The sequence below is a fragment of the Ochotona princeps genome, chromosome 29, assembly GCF_030435755.1.
Source record: "Ochotona princeps isolate mOchPri1 chromosome 29, mOchPri1.hap1, whole genome shotgun sequence".
Taxonomy (NCBI): Eukaryota; Metazoa; Chordata; class Mammalia; order Lagomorpha; family Ochotonidae; genus Ochotona; species Ochotona princeps.
In genome coordinates, this window is record NC_080860.1 from 21,299,645 (window position 1) to 21,321,273 (window position 21,629).

A 21,629-nucleotide genomic window follows, 5' to 3' on the forward strand; every position below is an offset into this window, starting at 1 on the left:
AAACTTTGATGCAGATTTTCATTCACTTTGCATCGGTCAGTGTAAACACATGGGATGTCAGGGAAGACAGGATGCCTCAAGAAAATCAAGCGTAGCGCTCTATTACCCAAGAGGAGAAACTCGAGGGCCACACAACTTCTCAGGGCCACGGAGTCTCTGGCAATGCCGGGAGTAGGGCAAAGGCTCTGACATCCCCGCGCCCCTCTGAGGCTGCTCTTGTTCTGGAAGTCACTGCAGAAGGTGCTCTCGAATACATGTCTTGCACCATCAGCCTCAACACGTGATATGCAATGAGTGACACTGACTGTGCTTTGCAGAACAGAGCTATTGTTCATCCAACAAAGACGTTCTGTATTGTTTTCTGGGTACCGGGTGCTAATCTGAGTATTCTGAGGATCAAGAATGTCTCTCCTCCTTTCTGTATATCTGCCTTTTAACAAACTCATGCTGTATCCATGGTGCAGACAGGAAACAGGAAGCACACACTGGGTGGTAATAACCTTGATCTGGAGTATTCAATTAGGATGGAGAAAGAGCGATGGCAGGTTGCCTTGAACTGTGTGCGGAGTACGAGAACTATCTAGAAGCAGAGAGAGAAGCACCTAAGAGGAGTGAGGATGCTGAGCCAACAGAACATGCAAAGCCTCAATCGTGTGAGGTGGGACAGACTTGGCAAGGATCAGAAAGAGAAAACTGGGGACGTGTGTAGTGGGTCAGTGGAAGAACATGCCCTTGCTGACTGCAGTTGGCCAAGTTCTGCTAGCTCTCGATGGGAGTGTGATGGGCTGGCATGCTGGCACAGTGGACACTTGAAACAGAGTTCTACATCAAACTGCTGGTAAGCTCTGGCTGCTCAGCTTCTGATGGAAGCTTCTGATGGATCTGGAAAAGCCACGGACAAGGTCACAAGTGTCTGTTCCCCTGTCACCCACAGGGAGACCAGAACGGAACTTCATGTTTCTGGCTTTCGCTTGATCTAACTCTAGCTGCTGCAGCCATCTGGAGAGTGAACTGATGGATGGAGGATATTTTAGCATGCTTCTCTCTCTGCTGATGTACCCCCTCAAGTATATCTAAGAAAAAGACAGGAGTATATATATACCAAACTACTTCAAAAGTTCACAGAAGTAGTTAAAGCAAAAAATAATGGTAGCATAAAGATTAAAAACACATCCCCTAATATTTCTTTGAAAAGCAGAATGATCCAGGGACCAACAAACACAGAGAAAAGGAGGAAAGAGGGTGTACCCCAATTTGCTGGTTCGGTTCCCAAGCCAGGAGTCCGGAGCTCCATCTGGATCTCATTTGGGTGTCAGGAACTCAAGAAACTGAGTCATCCACCATTGGTGCTTAAGCACAGTAGCAGGGCATTGGATCATAGAATAGCCTGATATGATGAAGACAGGATGAGGACAGCTTCTATCCCATATGGGTACAGGTTCGTGACCCAGTGGCCCTGCTTCCCATCCAGCTCCCTGCTTGTGGCCTGGGAAGGCAGTCGAGGACGGCCCAAAGCCTTGGGACCTTGCACCCCCGTGGGAGACCTGGAGGAGGCTCCTGCCTCCTGGCGTCAGATTGGCTCAGCTCTGACCATTGTGGTCACTTGGGTAGTGAATCAGCAGAAGGAAGATCTTCCTCTCTGCCTCTCCTCCTTTCTGTATATCTGCCTTTTAAATAAACAAAGAAATAAATGGTCAAAAAAAATAGAAAGAATGAAAAGCAGTCGATGAGCATACCTTGTACTGAAATGAAAAGTGCTAGGGTCCGTGCAGTGGGTGTGAATAACACGAAGGTGTGAAGAGAACAGCTCCCCTGCTTGGCAGGGCCCGGGGGAGCTTCCAGCTATTTGGCAGGGCCCAGCGGATTTCTATCTGACCACATTGACACAGTTTCACCCTCTTTTCGCATGGACGCTCAACCACCCCACTAAGAATTTTGTAATCCATTGAGGCGTTGTTTGCTCCTGTGAGATGGCTTTTGCAACCAACGAGAGCTGGAGAGTTAATGTTATTGATAATGTCTTGGTGAATGGGCCTTTAACTGTGCACAGGAGTGCAATTAAACCCATGCCGTGTTTCTGGACACCGTATTGTGTGCCTACCCATTGCCCTGAAATCTGGCCCAGACACATAGCATGTCTTCTGGGAAATGGCTTGAGAATATTTTACAAACTAATGGAAGTGATGGGAGTATGGGCTGAAACTGCTATGACGAAAAATATAGTTACTGTGACCCTAAAGGCTATCCTGCTATGGCAAAAAATATAGTTACTGTGACCTTAAAGGTTGGCCTGTCCTTGCAACTCTTTAGAACATAGAAAATGTAGTTGTTTTAGTTGCTTTCACAATTTTTTAACTAGAGGAAATATAGGGCAATTTTACTAACATCATAAAGATATACTTTTGATTATTGTTTGATTGTTTATGAGGGTGTAGAGCCTGCAATTGTAGAGGGATTTAGTGCTTGTAACTTTTTGTCTTAGATCTTTATGATTTTTCTCTTTTGATGTATTTCTCCCATTAAGTGATGGATAAGTTGTAGAATAAGAATTGTAGTAAGAGCGTATTACTGATTAAGATGTGTTGTCTACTGAGAAACTCTTGGCTGCAGTGTCAATTTGCAGAATTATCTTTGGAAACATTCACTTGTCCATTGTAAAGTTGAAACCAAAATGGAGTAAACATGACTCATTGCTAACTGCAATTCTTTTCGCCATTTTAACTCTTGCTTTACCTGTTTAGCTAACAAACTGTGTGAGCTTGCAGGCCTAATGGCCAGCGTGACCTTTAGTGCCAACGGCTCCCAATCCCTATAAACCAAGGCCCCAGACTTACTAACCCATACATAATTCAAGGTAGGGGTCTGGTTGTCGCAGGCGGTGCCAAGGATAGAACCCAGACTTGAGCAGAGCAGGAGGGGACTGGCAAGCTGAGATAAACAAGGAATGTAGAATCCTTCCTCATTCACTTCTCAAGCTGTTGTAAACTGTGCCCCCTTGAGGCTATGTCAAATTGCCCCTTAAAGAAAACCTTGTACTGCTTCTGTACAAGTAAGGCAGACAGCTTTCTCACATGGTCCACAATGATCTTGGAATTGCAGTGGTCTGTCTCTTCTCTCTACGACTATTTCATGCACCCTTCTCGAGCTACGAACTCAGCTGGAGCTGGCAGAAAAGGTTACAAGAAGGAACAGATCTGGGTGTTTTGCTAAAGTGGGAAGAAATGCAGATCTGACATTCACACTCTCCATAATACGAGGTGTGAGGTAAACACCACATCTATATAAAGGTACCCTGAGTGTGAGAAGTCAGTGTCCCCCAAGCCAGCTGGATGATTGTGGGGTTGGTGCTGTGGTCAGATCTTGCTCAAGAGACCTGAATTGCATGTAAACCTGCCTTGGTTTGAGTTGCAGCTCTGCCTGATTCCAACTTCCTGGTCTTGCACACCCTGGGAAGCTGTAGTGATGATTCTGGTACATCAGTCCCTGCTACCTGTATGGGCAACCTGAACTGAATGTCTGAAACCTGGCTTTGAACTGGTTTCTTCTTTGGTTATTGAAGGCTATCTGGGAGGTTAACCAGCAGACGGGACGTCTCTTTCTTGCCGACTCCCTCCTCTCTATGTTTCACATACACATTAAACTTACTTCTTACAGGAAGCAGAGTATATGAAGCTGTTTCATGGGACATTGTCATCAGACATCTGAGTGTCTGGTTCAAGTCCCAGCTGTAATGCTTCCTCCCAATGGATCTGGAAGGCAGAGGATGATGCTCCATGTAGTTGGGCTCCAGATGCCTATAAAGCAACTGGGATGGTTTCTGGCTGGCTCCTGACTTTAGCCTCACTCGTTCCTAACTATTGAAGGTATTTGGGGAGTGAGCTTGTGCATGAAAGATTTCTGTCCCCTCCTACCCTCTCTGTGGTTCTTCCACATAAATAAATTCCAACCAGCAGCCAACAGAGGCTTCTGCCAATGAACAACAATTCCTAAACTCTGAGTGAAGGAGACTTCCAAGGACCCCTGTTATCATCCTCAAGGTGTCCCTCCCAGCTGGCAAGGAGGAGAATGGCTGATAATCCCCCAACTGCAGATTGATATGTAAATTAAACAATATTGTCATGTTAAGCTGCCATGCTTGATAGGAGTGTGTTACACACCACTTGATTTCCGGGACAGAAGAATCGTTGAGTACCTGAACCTGCCTGTATTATTTCCCTCCTTGTTTCCTTCTCCTCCCCTCCAGTTCCCTTCCTTCCTTCCCTTCCTCTTCCTTCTGTTGATGACAAGCAGGTACCTGAGGCCCTGCCATTCACACAGGAGACCTGGCTTGGCTTTTCCCCAAAACTCATCCATTGCCAGCATTGAGGGAATGAATCATTAAGCAGGTGCTCCCTCATTCTCTTCTTCTCTTTTCTCATTTCTCTCTCTTTGGCTTCTCCTTCTCTTAAATATTTGCCTGCCGTGCATTTCATAGGGGCTCTAGTTTGTGTCCCCACAGCTCAACTTCCCAACAGATGGCCTAGGAAAAAGTAATGGAAAATGGCCCAAGCTTTTTGGTCCCTGTCACCAACATGTGAGACCAACAGACGACACTCCTGGCTCCTAGCTTGAGCCTGGCCCAAGGCTTCCTATTGCAACCATCTGAGGAGTGAACCAGTGAATTGAAAATCTCCCTTCTCCCCCTCTGTCTCCATAATATTTTCAAAATAAATATATAAATCTGTAAAATGCTTGCTCAGGGAATTTAGGACACCTGCTGTGGAAAAAAATGCATGTAGAGAGAAAAAAAGTAATGAAATTAATATCACAGGATACATATTCTAAAGTAAATCTCATGGAGTTAACATATTCCATTTGACACCAAACTCAGTGCATAGATTTTATATATATATAATCAATTATATATATGTATATATATGTATTTTATATATATAATCAATTATATATATGTATATATAATAATCAATGAAGCCAGAGTTGTAACTCGGTGAGCTAAGCAGCCATTTCCAATGCCAGCATCCGATATCAGAATATCACTTCATGTCCTGGCTGCTCCACTTCCAACCCAGCTTCCAGCTAAGGGGCCTGGGAAAGAAGTAGCTGGAATTCTTGGATCGCTACCACTAATGTGAGAGATCCAAAGAGATCCTGGCTGTTGCTTTGGAGCTGGACTAGCATCAACTGTGGGGCCATTTGGAAAATAAACCACTGGATCGAAGAGCTTTCTCTCTCTCTTTCCCTCACCCCCAATTTTCCTTGCTAAACAGCAGATCTTTGGAGGGGGGAAAAAAAGAAAGCTAGAATTTTAGGGGAAAAAAGAAAGTTAGAAGTCATTTAATGAAGAGTGCAAGGGCAGCTGCTGGAGACGGATACCCTGAGAGGTGTGCCGAGAGCAGCATGAAGAAGCTTGACAGCCTCGGAGCAGGGAGAGCTGAGTAACTCACACATTGAATAATGCAGGGAATTTTGGGGGGAAAAAAAAACATTGATAATTCCCTCTGATCTAACCAGTCCTTTGAGCATTGCTGAATCCAAGAAGAGGGCCCGGCACGGTCGCCTAGTGGCTAAAGTCCTTGCCTTTCCAGTACCGGGATCCCATATGGGCACTGGCTCTAATTCTGATGGCCCTGCTTCCCATCCAACTCCCTGCTGAAAGCTTGGAAAAGCAGTCAACGACGGCCCAAAGCCTTGGGACGCTGCACCCGAGTGAGAGAGCCAGAGGAGGCTACTGGCTTTTGGCTTCAGATCGACTCAGCTCTGGCCATTGCGGCTGCTTGGGGAGTGAATCATTGGACAGAAGATCTTCCTCGCTGTCTCGCCTCTACTCTGTATTTCTGACTTTCCAATAAAAATAATTAAATAAATAAATCTTAAGAAAAAAATGAATCCAAGGAGAGGATGTTGGCTGTTTTCCACAAGGATGATCTTGAATCATCAAGAAGATGCTATATTTTTGGTTCAGAGCTCCCTGTTTAAGAAGGGCAAAAATGACCACCCAAATGGCAAATAAACATATGAAAAAATGCTCAAGTTCCCTGGCAATAAGGGAAATCCAAATTAAAACATCAGTGAGGTACCACCTAACGCCAGTAAGACTGGCCCACATGAATAAAAGCACCAACAACACTTGTTGGCGAGGTTGCAGGGGAAAAGGGAACCCTACTCTACTGCTGGTGGGGCTGCAGGCTGGTACAGCCTCTATGGAAATCAGTATGGAGAACATTCAAACAACTCAAATTCAACATACCGTATGATCCGGCAATAGCACTCCTAGGAATATATCCAGAACAATTGTTTTATGAGAAACCAACACGCACTCCTATGCTCATAGCAGCACAATCAGTAATTGCAAAAACATGGAAGCAACCAAAATGCCCATCAACAGAGGATTGGATAAGAAAGCTATGGTTCATCTACTCCATGGAATACTACTCAGCTATTAAAAAAAACAAAATGCAGTTCTTTGTGGCTAAATGGGCCAAACTGGAAACCATAATGCTAAGGGAAATAAGCCAATCCCAAAAGGTTAAATACCACATGTTTACCTTAATTTAAGATGATATGATGTTATGTATAACATGTTATGTTATGAATGTTATATGTTGTGTATAAACTAAAATTGAAGTGTAGGTGAGGTGGTCACAGAAGGTGACTGGGAACTCGCATTTACTTTTAACATATTGGTTACTCATTACTATGTCAATTAATTCCATAATGATGTAAATTTTTGCTGATGGTATGTTGGAGCTTTCAATCGACTGGGATGATACTCTGCTGGCTCTGTCTTCAGACCAGAGAGGGTATACCTAAGAAGCCGTTGAACTTGACTGGACAATAAGATGCTGGACTCTGTGTTTGGTATACGCTTGCAATGGGGGAATCTCAACTGAACTTGAGCTGTGGTTATGCAACAAGGTGGAGGAATCCACCATGGTGGGAGGGTTTGGGGAGGGGTGGGGAGAACCCAAGTACCTATGTAACTGTGTCACATAATACAATGTAATTAATGAAGTAAAAATAATAAATAATGAAAAAAAAAAGAAAAAAAAAAAAAAGAAGGGCAAGAATGACCACTGTCATGATTCTGTCTTCAGGGGATGCAGAATTAAACTGAAGAGCCAGCACTGAACACACTCGGCTTCCTGCTGCCTATGTTTGCACTGCACAGTGAGCAACTGTCACGAGCTCCCCTTCCTGCCAAGCACCTGACTGTGAAAGTTCAGACCGCAGGATCTTTACGGAACATCACGGCCAGGCCAAGCCTTACCTGCTGTGTTGACCAGGCGAGACCTCCTGCAGTGATAAGACACCTCCTGCTCGCAGTGCTCTGAGCCGTCGATCAGGGCCTCCAGCTGCTCCATGCTGCCGCCATAGTCCAAGGCTATGGTGTGGGACTTCTCAGGACTTGTCCTCTCCACACGTGTCAGCTCCGTATGGTTGTGTTGCACGGACGTCCAGATCTTGTCCTCTGCACAGACAACACAAGACCAAGCAAGAGAGTTTAATCGGGAGGCAGGAAGAGGGGCATGCCAGCAGTGTGATGGGTCACTCAGCAGGAGGACTGCTAGTCACTTCTCCAGCGCTTCATTTATGCAAAGAAGAGGACTCCAGAAATTCTGTTCCTCCTGGAATTAGTATGAGAGTTAGTAACAATCTTGGGAATTCTTATTCCACAATTTTATGCTAGGCACGCGATGTCCATGATTGCACTGAAAATGTAATCATTGTCTCATTCAAAACAGACAACACAGTTCTCCCCAGGTATCTTTAAGGGCGCGGGCTTCCTTCCAGGACCACAGTGGGTGTCCCAATCTGCAAAAGTTCATGTCCCTTACATGTAATGATACAGTGCTTGTATACATCTTCTTACATACTTCAAGTCATCATTAGATTGCATATGATACTTGGTACCATGTAAGTGCTAGGAAACCTATTGTATTGTTGCAGGGAATAACTAAAAACTGTCCTCACGTGCTCAGCACAGCCACAAGGTTTGTTCTTGTTTGTTTGTGTTTGTTTTCTGAAATACTTTCAATCCTAGCTTGGTTGAATCCTTCGGTGTAGAGCTATGGACGATATAGGGCATCAACATTGTCACATCAAAATGAGGGAAATATGCATGAGCAAGACGCATCTCATCCAAGGTCAGGCAGTCACTGAGGAACCCAAGCAGGATGTTAACCAAGGCAGTTGGTTGCTTCTAGCCACTGGCACAATTTCTCGTCAATACGATTGGTTTTCTCAGAGATCCATAGGTATCATGTTGGATACAACGCACAGCACACAGAATGCATCTGCACAAGTTGAATCATTGCCAAGGTTATCATTGTGCAATCCATGCTGTATTGGTAATGCAGTTAACAGCAGCTGTGAAAATGATTTCTTCTCCCAATGATCGTTTCCCATCGGGAAAGCAAATGCATTAAGTATTATGTGAGACTCCTGAAAGCAAGGAGACCTCTAAGTTAGATGGAAGGACATGATTTACCCTTGAAAGGCAAGAAGAGAGAAGAACATGTGTTTAAAGCTGGAGAGTCCATTCTTGAAACCTATTCCAGCCAACAATAAACTCGTTGGAGTCACTTCACCTTTTAAAGCTCAGTTAACAATACAACAGCAATGACAACAAAAGCAGGATGGTAGTCCTACCACCAGCATCATGGCAGGGCTGCTAATGCAGAAAATGAAGACGATGAAGACACAAGGCAAGACATCTCTAAAAATAATCTGTGATAAGGTTTTTATTGAAATTGGACATGCGGTTTAATTCTAAACTTCAAGCGAAGAGGCCATGTGAAGACTGGAAAAGCTTTTGTCATCTAAGAATGCTGGCACCTGACTCTGTCTTTATTCAGTGCAGATGTGGCAGCCATCTGGGGAGTGAATTGGCAGATGAAGGCTCTCTCTCTTTCTCATTCATGCTCTTTTTCTCTCTGAAAAATCTGCATTTCAAAAAAATGCAGCTTAAAAACAAATGACAACCTGAGAACATCATTCTTTGGAGACTTTGGAGTAATGAGGGAGTACGTTTTGAAAAGTTAAAACATACAGTGGACAGGTGCTGTCATGTAATGGGTAAAGTCGCCAACTGCGATGCTGGCTTCCCATGTGGACACCAGTTTGATTCCTGGCTGCTCTACTTCTAATCCTGCTCCTGGCTAATGTGCCTGGAAATGTAGCAGAAGATGCTTCAAGCTTTTGGCGCCCTGGATCCATGAGGGAAATGTGGAGGAAGCTGCTGGTTTCAGACCAGCCTGGCTCCAATTGATACAGCCATTTCAGGAGTGAACCAGCGGATGCAAGATCTCTGTGTCTCTCCCTGCTCCTGTGTAATGTTCCCTAAATGCAACCTTTAAAGAATACATGGTGCATGGCAATTTCTCCTAATACACCTGCTGCAGTAAACAGTAAACCATTAGCATCTTGCTCAGTTCTCAGTTTGGAAAACCTCCTAGGTATATGGGAATTTCCTGAAATTTTTTTTCAACAGATTTTTCTCTTAATACCTGTGGACCCTGAAATTTGGAATAAAAAGTCACCATTTAAAACTGCCTTTTTTTTTATTCAGGCAGGTCATCCTATTTATTATTTTTTTTCTGCTGTACCCCATCTTTTATTTCCTTGATGAGAAAAAAATCTCATTTCTCTACCTGCTCAAAGCTATGGATTAACCCATGACCAAATCTCTGTACTTAAGAGAGGACCGCCTTTGGAGAATTTTGATTAGGTTGTGACCTGCTCATTGTTAATTTAGCGGGGGAAATAGGGCCACTTCACTAAATCTCCTGGTTAGTTGAGGTTACAGTTCTATGCTTAAATATTTGCTTTAAAGCGTTGAATTCAGTTCAGTGAGTTAGTATGAGGCTGAATGCTCTTACAATTCAGATCCAGTCCATCGCTCAGCAAGGAGACAGAAGCTGTGGGTCATCAGAGTACAGACATGATGAAGATCTAAAGCATTGTTTCACACATATAACCACCTGCTGTCACGTATATCAATATTTCTTCCCCAGATTGCATGATGATGTTTTGATTTCAAGCCTATTTCTCCAAAGCTATGAGATCTTTAAGGATAAAAAAAAAGTGTGCTTAAACATGTGACCATGAACTCTATACACACTTAGGAGAAAAAGACACTGCCCAACCGCTGCAAAAGCTTGCCATGGTTTTGTAGAGAAAGCTGTGTACCCAAGAGTGGCAAGTGTCTTATACATGCTGTGGGAATTCCAGACAAGGAAGGAGGAGCTACCAGAGCCTACTGGGGTCAGGCATACCAAAGGCAGGCACAGTTTCACATGACACATACAGAACTGATTACCCTGCAAGTCCCAGACCCTAGCCGGGCATTGAGCACCTTAGAGTATCCAGAATACCTCATCAGGATACATGATTCACTCATCCACCTTTTGTATTCTTACAAGATTTTTAGTTTTGGTATTTCCAAAACATATCCTCTATGTATGGGTTATGTCATGATCCAAAATTCAATGAAGAAATCCCAAAAGTTAAGATCAAAGCTCAAGCACACAGCAACAATAGCATTATAAAATAAAAGCAGACTAGCTGGCTCAGTGAATTCTGGAGTATTCTGTATCCCCCTCCCCCAAGTAGAACCCACCCCGGTTGTCATCCCAGGAGAGGTACATCTACCATTCTTGGTCCTGGGTCTCCAGGTGACCCACGCAGATCCTCCAGTTCCTATTTCCAAAGGTGGAATCTGTTTACACACAGACCCACAACTCAATTTTCCTTCCCTCATTACATTTGATTGGTGTTATTATCATGATCATTATTTTTATTAATTATAATTACAGATGCTGCAAATTCTTTCATCGGTTGCCATGGGGATCACCTCTCAGAAGAAAGAACAAACAAAAGAGAGTAGAAAACGGGCCACAGAAGAATCTCTGCTACAGGATATGGCAGAGGCAAAAAAAAAAAAAAAAAAAAAAAGTTGTGATTTTCTCTTACTATGCTTGGGCAAAAGACTCAGACTGTGTTCCTGGCACCTGACTCAGCCTAGCTTTAGCTACTGCAGACATTAGGGGTAGAGAATCAGTAGGTGAAAGATGTCCCTGGGTCTCTGTCTTTCAGATAAATGGAAGTAAATAAAGCAAACACGGGGCTGAGAGGCCAGCTCTGGGCAACGTTTGGTCCATATAGCCGCCCCATGTCCTCCAGTTGTATTCATCCAGGGAGCTTCTGAAGACACCATTTCAGGAATAGACACGCTTCTGGGAACCTGTGCCGGGGAGGGTGGAGGTCCATCCCACTTCCTCCTCCTCCTTCCCCACACCTTGAAAAGGACGGGAGACAACTAGTGTAAAGCTATTTCCAACACCTATAAAAGGCTTAGAGTCCCCGTGGGGGCCATTGTCCTGACCACACATCCCAGGCAGGCAGTCCGTGCAAGGCTCTTAGGGAGCGTCCAGTGCACACAAGTACTTGCCCACCCTACGCTCGGGGCAGCCATTACCGCCCACAGCCCGCCGGCTTCCAGGCATTGCACGTGACCCTGATTTACGCTGACCCCTCCCTACAGCCCTTACTGGCTTGTATGCCATTTCAGATGGGTATTTCTCTTTCTCATTATTGCTTTGCTTCCAAATTGATGACAGGATTAGTTCCCTGCCGAATGTTCTATCGTTTGGGAGGGAAGCGTGGTACTTTGCACATGATCCTATGCATTTGGGATCCCTTTAACTAACTGAAGAAGAAGAAGAAGAAGAAAGAGAGAAAGAGAGAGAGAGAGAGAGAGAGAGAGAGAGAGAGAGAGAGAGAGAGAATCTTCCAATCTTCTATTAAAAAACGTATTTATTTTATTATTCTATGACACAGTTCCCACAGGCTCTGGGATTTTTCTTCTCTTCTCCCCAAATCACACCCCACCAAATGATGGTCCCCTAGTCATTGCAATAGGGTAACCTTGACAATCAGTCATAAGTCCATCATTCTGCTACTTAAGTGTGCCTGACACAGTAGGCATGGACAATGAATGGCAGAGTCCAACATCCTATCATCAAGACACATTAAATAGTTCCACTGAAAGTCCATCTTTGGTTTGGAAGTAGAGATGCATACTGCATTGTATCCTCACATCTGGATATGACAGTCTCTACCACACAGTTACTATATATTGTCTTAATGAAAAGCCATAAAACAAAATCAAAAACAGAGAGGAACAGAAAATGTGCAACAAAATGAAGTTAAATAACATGCTGTGCTTCAGCAATGTGTCGCTGAAGAAATGAAAACGAAAATTAAACACCTTCCTGAAGCAAATGATGCTATTAGCTGAGCTGCGAGTCAGTGAGGAAATTAATAAAACAAAAGTGTTTTGAATGAACAAAAATAAAAACAAAAATATACAACTCCCTGAGATACTTCACAGTCAATATTGAAAGGGCCATTGTATTTGTATTTTGTATGAAGGTTGCTTAATATCAAAGAAAGGATATATTTATTCTTTTGGGATTGGCCTATTTCATTGAGCCTACAGGTCTCTATTTGGGACTCTTTAGTTACAATTAGTAGAATTTCATTATTTTTTACTGGCTGAGTAGTATTCCATAGAATAGATGTACCACAGTTTCTTTTATCCACTTCTCTTTTACATGTATCTGAGTTGTTTCCGTGTCTTTGCTATTGTAGATTGTGCTGCTGTAAATATAGGATTACACATCCATTTCTCATATGCAGCTTTCATTTCTTTTGGCTATATTCCCAGAATTGGAATACATGGTTCTCTGACCAAATGGCTATAACTGCTGGGGTGGGGTTGTAACTGAGTCAGTCAGAAGCTGGGAGTTTGGAGCTCCATATTGGTCTCCCATGTTGGTGGCACTGGCTCAGTGCTGATATGGGACCTACTCACCAGAATGTCCACCCCGGGTTTGGTTCATCCTGAAGCTAGGGGTGAGAATGGAAACAGATCCAATGTCAACCGCTGGAAGTGCTTTTTACTTGCTGAATGGTGTGGAACAGGCTATTCGTGCTTTCCCTCCTCTGTGATCTCCAAATGTAAATGTCCCGTGTCTTAGGGTGTAGACTAACGGGGACAAGCTGCAGGAGTGTGTCACCCAGGACCTGGGATGCAAGTGCATGGGTAACAGTTGACATCATGTTGTTAAGAGCATTGAAGGAGCCCTGCAAAATTCGGAAGACTATGACCTCCAAGGGCCTTTGTTCCAGACCACGGACAACATGGTTACTAGTATCATTTGTTCCTCCTGCCTTCCCTGTGCGTGACTGGGTCAGTTTCTTTACTCTATTTGCTGGGAGCTTACATTCTTTTATTGGAGGAGGTTGGCCAGAAACTCCAAGAGAAGAGCGGAATTACTCATCTTCATTTCTGTTGCTATCTCCACTCTGGAGCTCCTCGTATTACAGATGGCATTGCTAGAGTACTACTGTTCCATCAGGGGACAGCCTTCCTAGCTTACCAGTGTCCCGTGACTGTTTCACTCAAGTGCTAGCCCAGCAAGCCCATTACAGAGACACCTTCTATAAGGCAAGCACAACAAAGAGCCAGTCTCTTGCATGCCCTGGGTACCTAACACCTGCAGCAGCAGATACACGCTTAGTACTCAGCTAAACACTCAACAGACCACCAGGACTTTTACTCCTGCACAGGGAAAGCTCGTGAAATCATCAGGAAAGTGAGAAAGGATAGGATAGGGTGTTAAACTGTGTACTTGCAATTCTTTGGGCTGCCATAGTTATCTGTTGCACGAAACAGAATATTGGAAACCAAGACCCATTAATAGATGTGTGATGGTACAAGCAGCAGTTAACTGACATATTGAAGAGCAATGAAATTGTAATAGACAATATATAAGGTGTTCGTAAACTGATGGGTGGTGATTTTTACTATGTTGCAAGATGACAAGATAAGGGTGCTGATGCACCAGTGTATGTGACATGCCATGTAATATAAAAACAGGAAAGAGAGGTACTAATAATGTGGATTGGTTATCCAGAGGAGGTGTGTGCAGTGGGAGGAAGTAATAGAAGCAAAATAAATAAATCAATAAACAAATAAATAAATAACATTTCTGGTCAACTAGTGGTTACATAATAGTATGCTGAACTAATTTTTGTAAAGTGTAAATATTTCAGTCAAGATGTAATTAAAATACTTATGATGATTATTAGAATAGTATAATGATTGGAGAGTATGAAGTTAAATGCTAAACAGAGACAAAAGGTTGAGTATGCATTAAATTAGTAAGACAACCAGAAAAGGGGGAAATAATATTTCCAATAACTTCAAAATTTCTTTTTACAGCTGAGTGTACACGCCAGTCAAATATCTTCTATGAACAAAACTTAAAACTTGGGGGATTCTTCAATTGTATTTGTTATTTGCACTGCCACTAGTGATTGTAGTTCTAAAATCATTCCGTTCATAAATATTTTGGTACTGCCAGGGCAAGTTCTTGTGATAAGAGAAGATGAATGTAGCAGAGAGAATGATCGGGTGATATTGGATAACAATGTAGTTAGCAGGAAAGACACTATGAGTTCATAATTTAGCTATCTCACACAAGTGCCACCTCTATCCAAAACTTAAACCTAGACCTTGATTTACAAATAGAAAACAGCCAAGCTGCAGGAAGGAACAAGGTGTCTTTACAAAAAACAGCCTAGACTAGTGCAGGAAAATTGCAGGTGACATTGACAAACACCTGTTGATAGAACGCAGTGGCATGCTGCAGGATTGATGGAATCCCACGACAACCAGAGGGAAGCAGGATTAAATGGACAATGAAAAGCTAGTAGAGGGATTACCTGAATAGAAAACCAGAATGCTACAACAGCATTAAGACTTGAAAATCAAGTGTTGGGCCCGGCACTGTGGCCTAACGGCTGAAGTCCTCGACTTGAGCGTACTGGGATCCCATTTAGGTGCTGGTTCCAATCCGAGTGGCGCTGCTTCCCATCCAGCTCCCTGCTTGTGGCCTGGGAAAGCAGTCGAGGATGACCCAAAGCCTTGGGATCCTGCACCCGCATGGGAGACCTGGAGGAGGTTCCTGGCTCTTGGCTTCTGGCTTCAGACTGGCTCAACTCCGGCCATTGCTGTCACTTGGGGAGTGAAGCATTGGATGGAAGGTCTTCCTCTCTGCTTCTCCTCCTCTCTGTATATCTGCCTTTCCAATAAAAATAAATAAATTTTTAAAAAACAGTATATGTTTTTTGAGTCTGGTGGCAGAAAGGAATGTGAAGACAGGGTGAAAAAGAAGAACTCTTCTGTAGGGAAGGATAAATGGCAGCTACAATGTAGAAAAATGCAGAACTGGAGAAATAAGACCCAAAAATATCAAAATAGTGCAAATTTTCGGACTATTACCAAATTGGGAGGAAATATGGGAAAGTAATAGAGAATGGCTCAAAGCCTGGGGCTCTTATAGCCACGTGGGAGACCTGGAAGAAGCTCCCGGTGCCAGATTATCTCAGTTCTGACCATTGCAGCCACTTGAAGAGTGAACCAGTGGATGGGAGCGCTTTCTCTCTGTATCTCTGTCAATCTGTCAATTCCTTTCCAATAAGTTAGGTGAATCTTGAAAAACCAGAGAAGAATTCAGTGCTTTGTCTTGCAAAGCACTCTCCAGGGCCTCTGGTAAAACTGCATAGTGGCACGAATGCAGGATATCATGCCTGTTTCCTCACACTACTCGTTGCTAAATGAATGTTACTGATGTCAAAACTCAGCGTGGAGGGCAGCTTCTCCAACCATCTCCCAGGCTCTGAAACGTGCCTTAACTGCACCCCTCTGTACTGTTCCCACACCATCTCTCAACTCATTCTGCTACACCATGGACACCATCATCTGAGTGCTCCTGTAATCCCTGTTGCTTGAGGTTAAGGGGGAACCTCTGTGTCTAACCCAGTCCACTGCTAGAAAGCTCATCTCAATGGCTTACTTTCTGAACAGCTGATTGGATGAATGAGTGAGGTAATGAGAGAAGTAACAAGCGAAGAAAGAGGAATAAGGACTTCAGGAAGTCAGTGAGTGAATGAATCAAGGGAAGCTATGGGAATGAAAATCCCATTTCCACCTCCGGAGCCTCGTGTTATCAGGCTCCACTAAATGAGTGTGTAAAAGGAATTTCTTTAAGTGGCCGTTGTTAATTCTTGGCAATTCACACATGACAATGCCTTAATTTCAGGGTAATGCTGTCGCTTTATGACTTAGCAGTTTCACTTAATGGCCCATTGCAACAGATCATGCTGTCTGCTACTTGCCCAGAGAGAATTCTTAAAGCTCACGCCTTCATCATAAGCCCATCCTCCTCCAAACTTCTCCCCAAGAGATAAGCTTTCAGAAAACCCCTTTGTGGTTGTCACACTTTGATCAATAGCAAAACGTATCAAACATGGAGATAGGCACTTAGCCAAAACCATCTTTCTCTGAAGCATCCAATTGCTGTTGCAATCCCCAAGGAATGGAGTTTATTTACAGAAAGCAAACTATCCCCTTCCAGTGCAAAGGACAATACACGTTACTGCTGCAATGGTTTCAAGCACTCATGAGCCACAGTGTAGATGACCGAGGCAAGAGTCTCCACCGGGAAAGAGGCACAGTTGCTGAGCCGCTCTCCTTGGTGACAGGAGACAGGTGTCCTAGCAGAGGGGAAGAACCCTCAGGAAAGGACCTCAGTCCCTTTCTGTCCGCTGTGTGGCAGTTGCTCTCCATACACTACTTGTGCTGACTCACTGAGAACACACAACTCCCCAGAGCCATTATCCTCACCCTCTATTGGCAGAGACAAACACCAAGGGATGAAGACTGAGAGTCCTGTCCATGGCCCCCCTACAATCACCATGACAAACAGTATGCTATTCAGAGACCGCGATACGCCCCAGTGTTGCTCCAAGAATTTTAATTGACTCAAATCAACTCATCAGTCTGCACCATGCTCTTCAAAACTTGGAATCCAAGGATGAAGTACTTGCCTGAATTCAGGTGGGGGTGGATGAGATGGGGAAGCGTGACCTGATCCATAGTTGCACAGGATCCCTGTATCTGTGGGCTGAATGATGAGCTGGGGTGCAAAGGCACACAATTAGGAAGTCTGTAAAGTGCACAGATTGTATCAGCACCATTTAATACTCTCAGTGGTTCATGACTGCCTGGTCACAGGGATGGTTGATGCAAATCAGTGAAAATACTAAGGAGTGGTCTGTCCTTGGCCCCTACGTTTGCCTTACCACTCTGATAAGAGGCGCTGTATACAAACCAGAGCCTTCGACATGGAGGGCTATAATTTGTTATCTTGTTTCTATAACTTATTAGCCTCTCTAATGCGTCAGTAATTTCAGCTAGTTCACAGTGAAGCATGTCGCACTGGCTTGATATCCTGTGGATAATGAAACATGATTTTATCGCAGCCTGTAATCATGTGACACATTTTCAACATGTTACTGCTACAGCTGATGGCAACTCAGATGTCAATAACCAACAAAAGCGGGCATGTGAGCACAGCTTGTTCTTCTGTGAGCCGTAGCGTGGGGAAGGAAGGTGCCAAACATGGGATTGCTACGGAACAGGAAAACAGCAGGCTGGACTTTGATCACATAAACACAACACACAGGTAGTACATTCTTCCTATTTTGCCACAAGATACAATCTCCAAACATTAGCTGTCCGGGAGAAATAAATGGTCAACTGAGTGGCCCGGTCCTGTGTCCTCAATGACTCACACTGCCTTGCTCTGGAAGATGTGTCTGTACCCCAGAGGCAATCCGCCACCACTGCTCTAGATGTGAGAACCTCATGGACTCTCCTTCCTTTCTGTCAATAGCTGGGAAGATAATCTATTACCTGCAATGATGCTGCACAATTATGTGCAGGAATTTGGGGCAGACTTCAATTACAGCTTCTCAACCCCCTCCATTATGCATGCTTCGACGGGCTTTAATGAAAACAGAGACATCAGCCTAGGGTGAGCAACAGCATCATAACAGCTAGGGTGATAAGTAAGGTGGCATGCAAAAGGATTATGAGCTGTTTGAGAAGAACAACACACGTTCTGTCTTAGGTATCTGGTTAAATGTTCCTTGCAAATTCTTTGCAATACTAGGTGATTTTTCAAGCTAGAGGGATCCAATGCCAATTTTATAGGTCTGCCTGTGAAACTGGCATTGCGTCCCTCCAGCTAGGAAAAATGTGTTTTGCTAGTATTCCTAGATAAGCCATATTTTTATATCGATATGTAATCAGTGCGCAGCTGGGAAATACAGTTTTACATGTTGACAAGGTGTCCCGTTAATATTAGAAATGGAAACCGAAGAGAATGGGTGTATATGTCAAGTTCTAAGGAAGATCTTGTCAGGCAGCTTCTTCCAGTTAATTCTTCTCTATGTGTGTTAGAAGTTTCTCCCGAGAAATGCACCCTACAGACCCCCAGAGCCTGAAATCCCACAGCAGCTATAGAAATGGGGAGAACCTTACCGTTGATGATAGAAGGTGGTTGTCTTTTTTGGCTAGGGTGATTATGAGAGAGACTTTAAAAGTTTATGGGAAATAGAATTAATATGAGTTTATTTGGGTGTAAAATTTTATTTTAAAGGTTGATTGGTTTATTTGAAAAGCAATGGGATGGGATTAGCAGAGGTGGGCGGAATTTCCATTCACTGGTTTATTTCCTCTTGAAATGCTACCTAACAGCCAACGTTAGGACATACAGAACCAGGAACAGAGATTTCATCTTTACATCCACTTGAGTAAAAGGGAACTACGTACTTAGAGACTAAGACACTGTTCTTATGGTATATTAGCAAGCGCAACATTGGACACAAAATATCTCAGCCCAAACCAGTCATTCAGATAAGAGACGTGGATTTGCCAAGTAGCAGCATTATCTGGTGTAAAATTACATTTTCCAAGTCCATGCCGTTTTTTTATACCATTCATTTTTAATAAAAAGATTTACTTATTTTTATTAGAAAGGGAACATTACAGAGAAAGAACGTGAGACAGAGAGATATTTCTATCTACTGGTTTAGCCCCAGATGGCTGCAATGGCTGGAAGTGGGCCAGTTGAAGTGAGGAGCTAGGATTTCTTTCCACATTCACCATGTGGGTGCATGGCTCCAAGGACTTGGGCCAGCCTCCGCTGCTTTTGCAGGCTATAAGCAAGGAGTTGGATTGGAAGTGGTACAGCCAGCATGCATGCTGGCACCCGTATTGGATGCTGGAGCATAGGCAGCGCTTACCTTGGTACCACACCAGGCCGAACACATTTTTTTAAATGCATGCATAATGGTATCGTAAAATATATAGAAGATATGTAGCATGAAAAAACATTGGCAGTAAAACAAGCATATCTTTCAGTTTTATTGCTGCACAACATTTCTGAAGTTTTCTTTTGTTCTCCTCCCCTCCGCATTTTAATGGGAGGAGGAGAGGCCAGGCAGCCAGGCAGTCATGAAGCCAGGGAGCAGGAGGTGAATCTAGGTTGTACCTGCAATCACAGGTGGGAGTGACTCAAGTCTAACTTCATTAAACATTAAGGGTGATTCCCTGCTGTTACTGATTTCACAGGGCAGAGTCCGAATCCAAGAGAAATCATGAAGAATGGGAAAATTAAAAAATATATATATATAGAAATGCACCTTCACTTTGGCAGTTATTTCTCAGAGGTAGATTTGCATTTCGCTTCACTCAGTAAGTGTATAAAAGTAGACCCATTAATGTGATCAGTGTCACAACAGCGGGGTGTGAACACCCAGCATCAGTACACCCCAGAATGTTAGGATTCTTCAGAAAACTGCAACGTAAAGAATGAACAGTGTGTGTGTGTGTGAGAGAGAGAGAGAGAGAGAGAGAGAGAGACAGAGAAGTTCCTGTGTGCATGATCAAGTTTGCAGTGGTGTACCTTCTGTTTTGTCAATAAGCTTAACTGCTCTCATAAAGTGGTCTGTTTTCCTCTCACAAGGGAGCCGCTACTTTACATCATGTAAAGGGCCATGGCTCAGCATCTTGCCTCCTCAAGTTCAGCCTGCTTGTCACTGAGATGCACAGGTGTGGCTGTCCCAGAACAGTGTGGCAGGCAACTAACTGACAGGCATAGGTGTGACGCCACTTGGGACAGCTGAGGAACCATCTCTCAGATGGAGAGCTGAGCTAGTGTCCTCCAAGGGGCAGCGTGCCAAGGGGTCGGTGGGATGCTCACATACACCTGTCAGCATCTCGTGAGCTACTTGGGAGAAACATCCATTTGAAACTCACAGTGAATCCGACATGAGCACGCTGCTGCGCACCCACCTGGCCCAGAAGCTCATCTTAGAGATGTGGAACTGGGTCCGAACCCCTCAGCCTAACTTCAGAAGGAACACAAAGAAAGTCCATGCTCCTTACCTGCCTGCCTTGCTGTCATTGTTTACGGGATCCCCCGCCACCAGGGATGCTCCTGAGAAGTGCAGAGAGCAGCTCTGGGTTTTCAGAAACGAAAGTTTAAGACACAGCGACCTTTCTTTTCCAATTCTCCTCTTTTTCTTCCAAAGATTTATTTATTTATTTGAAAGTGTCAGAGAAAGACACGGAGCAAAAGAGATCTTGTATTCACTGCTCCGCTCACCAAACAGCCACAGCATGCCAAGTCAAGGCTGGGCCAACGCTAGGCAACCAGAACTGCATCTGGGCTTCCCACATGGATGGCACGGGATCAAGTAAATGCACTAGCCTCAGCTTTGTTCTCTGGCATATTAGCAGCACCAGATCCCAAGTGGGCACTCAGCGAGGGGCTGCCCAGTTTCCACAGCTTCACCTGCTGCAATACAACATGACCCCTCTCCCAATCTTTTCTCACTTCCTCCTCATTCTCTTCATCCCCGTGTGTCCCCTTGCCTGGACAACTGTAACATACTTCTCATCAAGTCACCCTTCACTCATGTCTAACAACGCTGGACATTTAGTTGAAGGACATCATGTTGAGTGAAATAAACCAAACGCAGAGAGATAAAGGACATAGTTTCTCCTTTATATGAAGTGAATTAAAATGAAAGAGAGAGAGAAGAGATATTCAAAGAGATGCCATGTGTATCTGGTTTTACTGCAAATACCGAGTTTTGTTAAAACACCATTTTAGATCTCTGTCAAACATTGAAATTGACAGAAAGCATATGTTACCATAGTGTTAGGGATTTTGTGTCTATTCTAAAAGTTGAATAGCTTCCGTTTGATTGCTGTTTCCACATCTTGCTGGATTATGATCGCATGTTTTTTTAAACTTCATTTTTGCTTAGTGGAGACATTAAATCTTTGCGATGTAAATGAACCTCTCAAAAAAATAGAAGTAAATAATTAGATGTAAAAATTCCAAAGATAAAGATATTATGCATCATGTATATACGATGCATATATATGTATATGCTACACACATATACATATATATGGATACATCATCACTACATCTATGTATCAGAACACTGCCCATTCAACAGGAGATGTTCTGCCTACCAGAAACTTGATTTTCATTTTTACGGATGTTTCAGGGGAAGCAAATACAAAATCATACATATCTTGCAACTGCATATAATCAAAAAGTCATGTTCCAGGGACCGGCGGTGTCGCCTAGCGGCTAAAGTCCTCACCTTGAAAGCCCCGGGATCCCATATGGGCGCCG

General features: G+C 43.7%; 1 protein-coding gene across 1 annotated transcript in view; it reads right to left on the reverse strand.

Annotated features, from left to right (window-relative positions):
* Window positions 1–21,629, reverse strand: part of LOC101527740 (contactin-associated protein-like 5) — a 308,863-nt gene that overhangs the window by 151,320 nt on the left and 135,914 nt on the right. Inside the window, exon 11 of the mRNA XM_058657017.1 lies at window positions 7,268–7,468. Within this exon, the coding sequence (XP_058513000.1) occupies window positions 7,268–7,468 (201 nt within the window). The remainder of the gene's footprint in view (window positions 1–7,267; window positions 7,469–21,629) is intronic.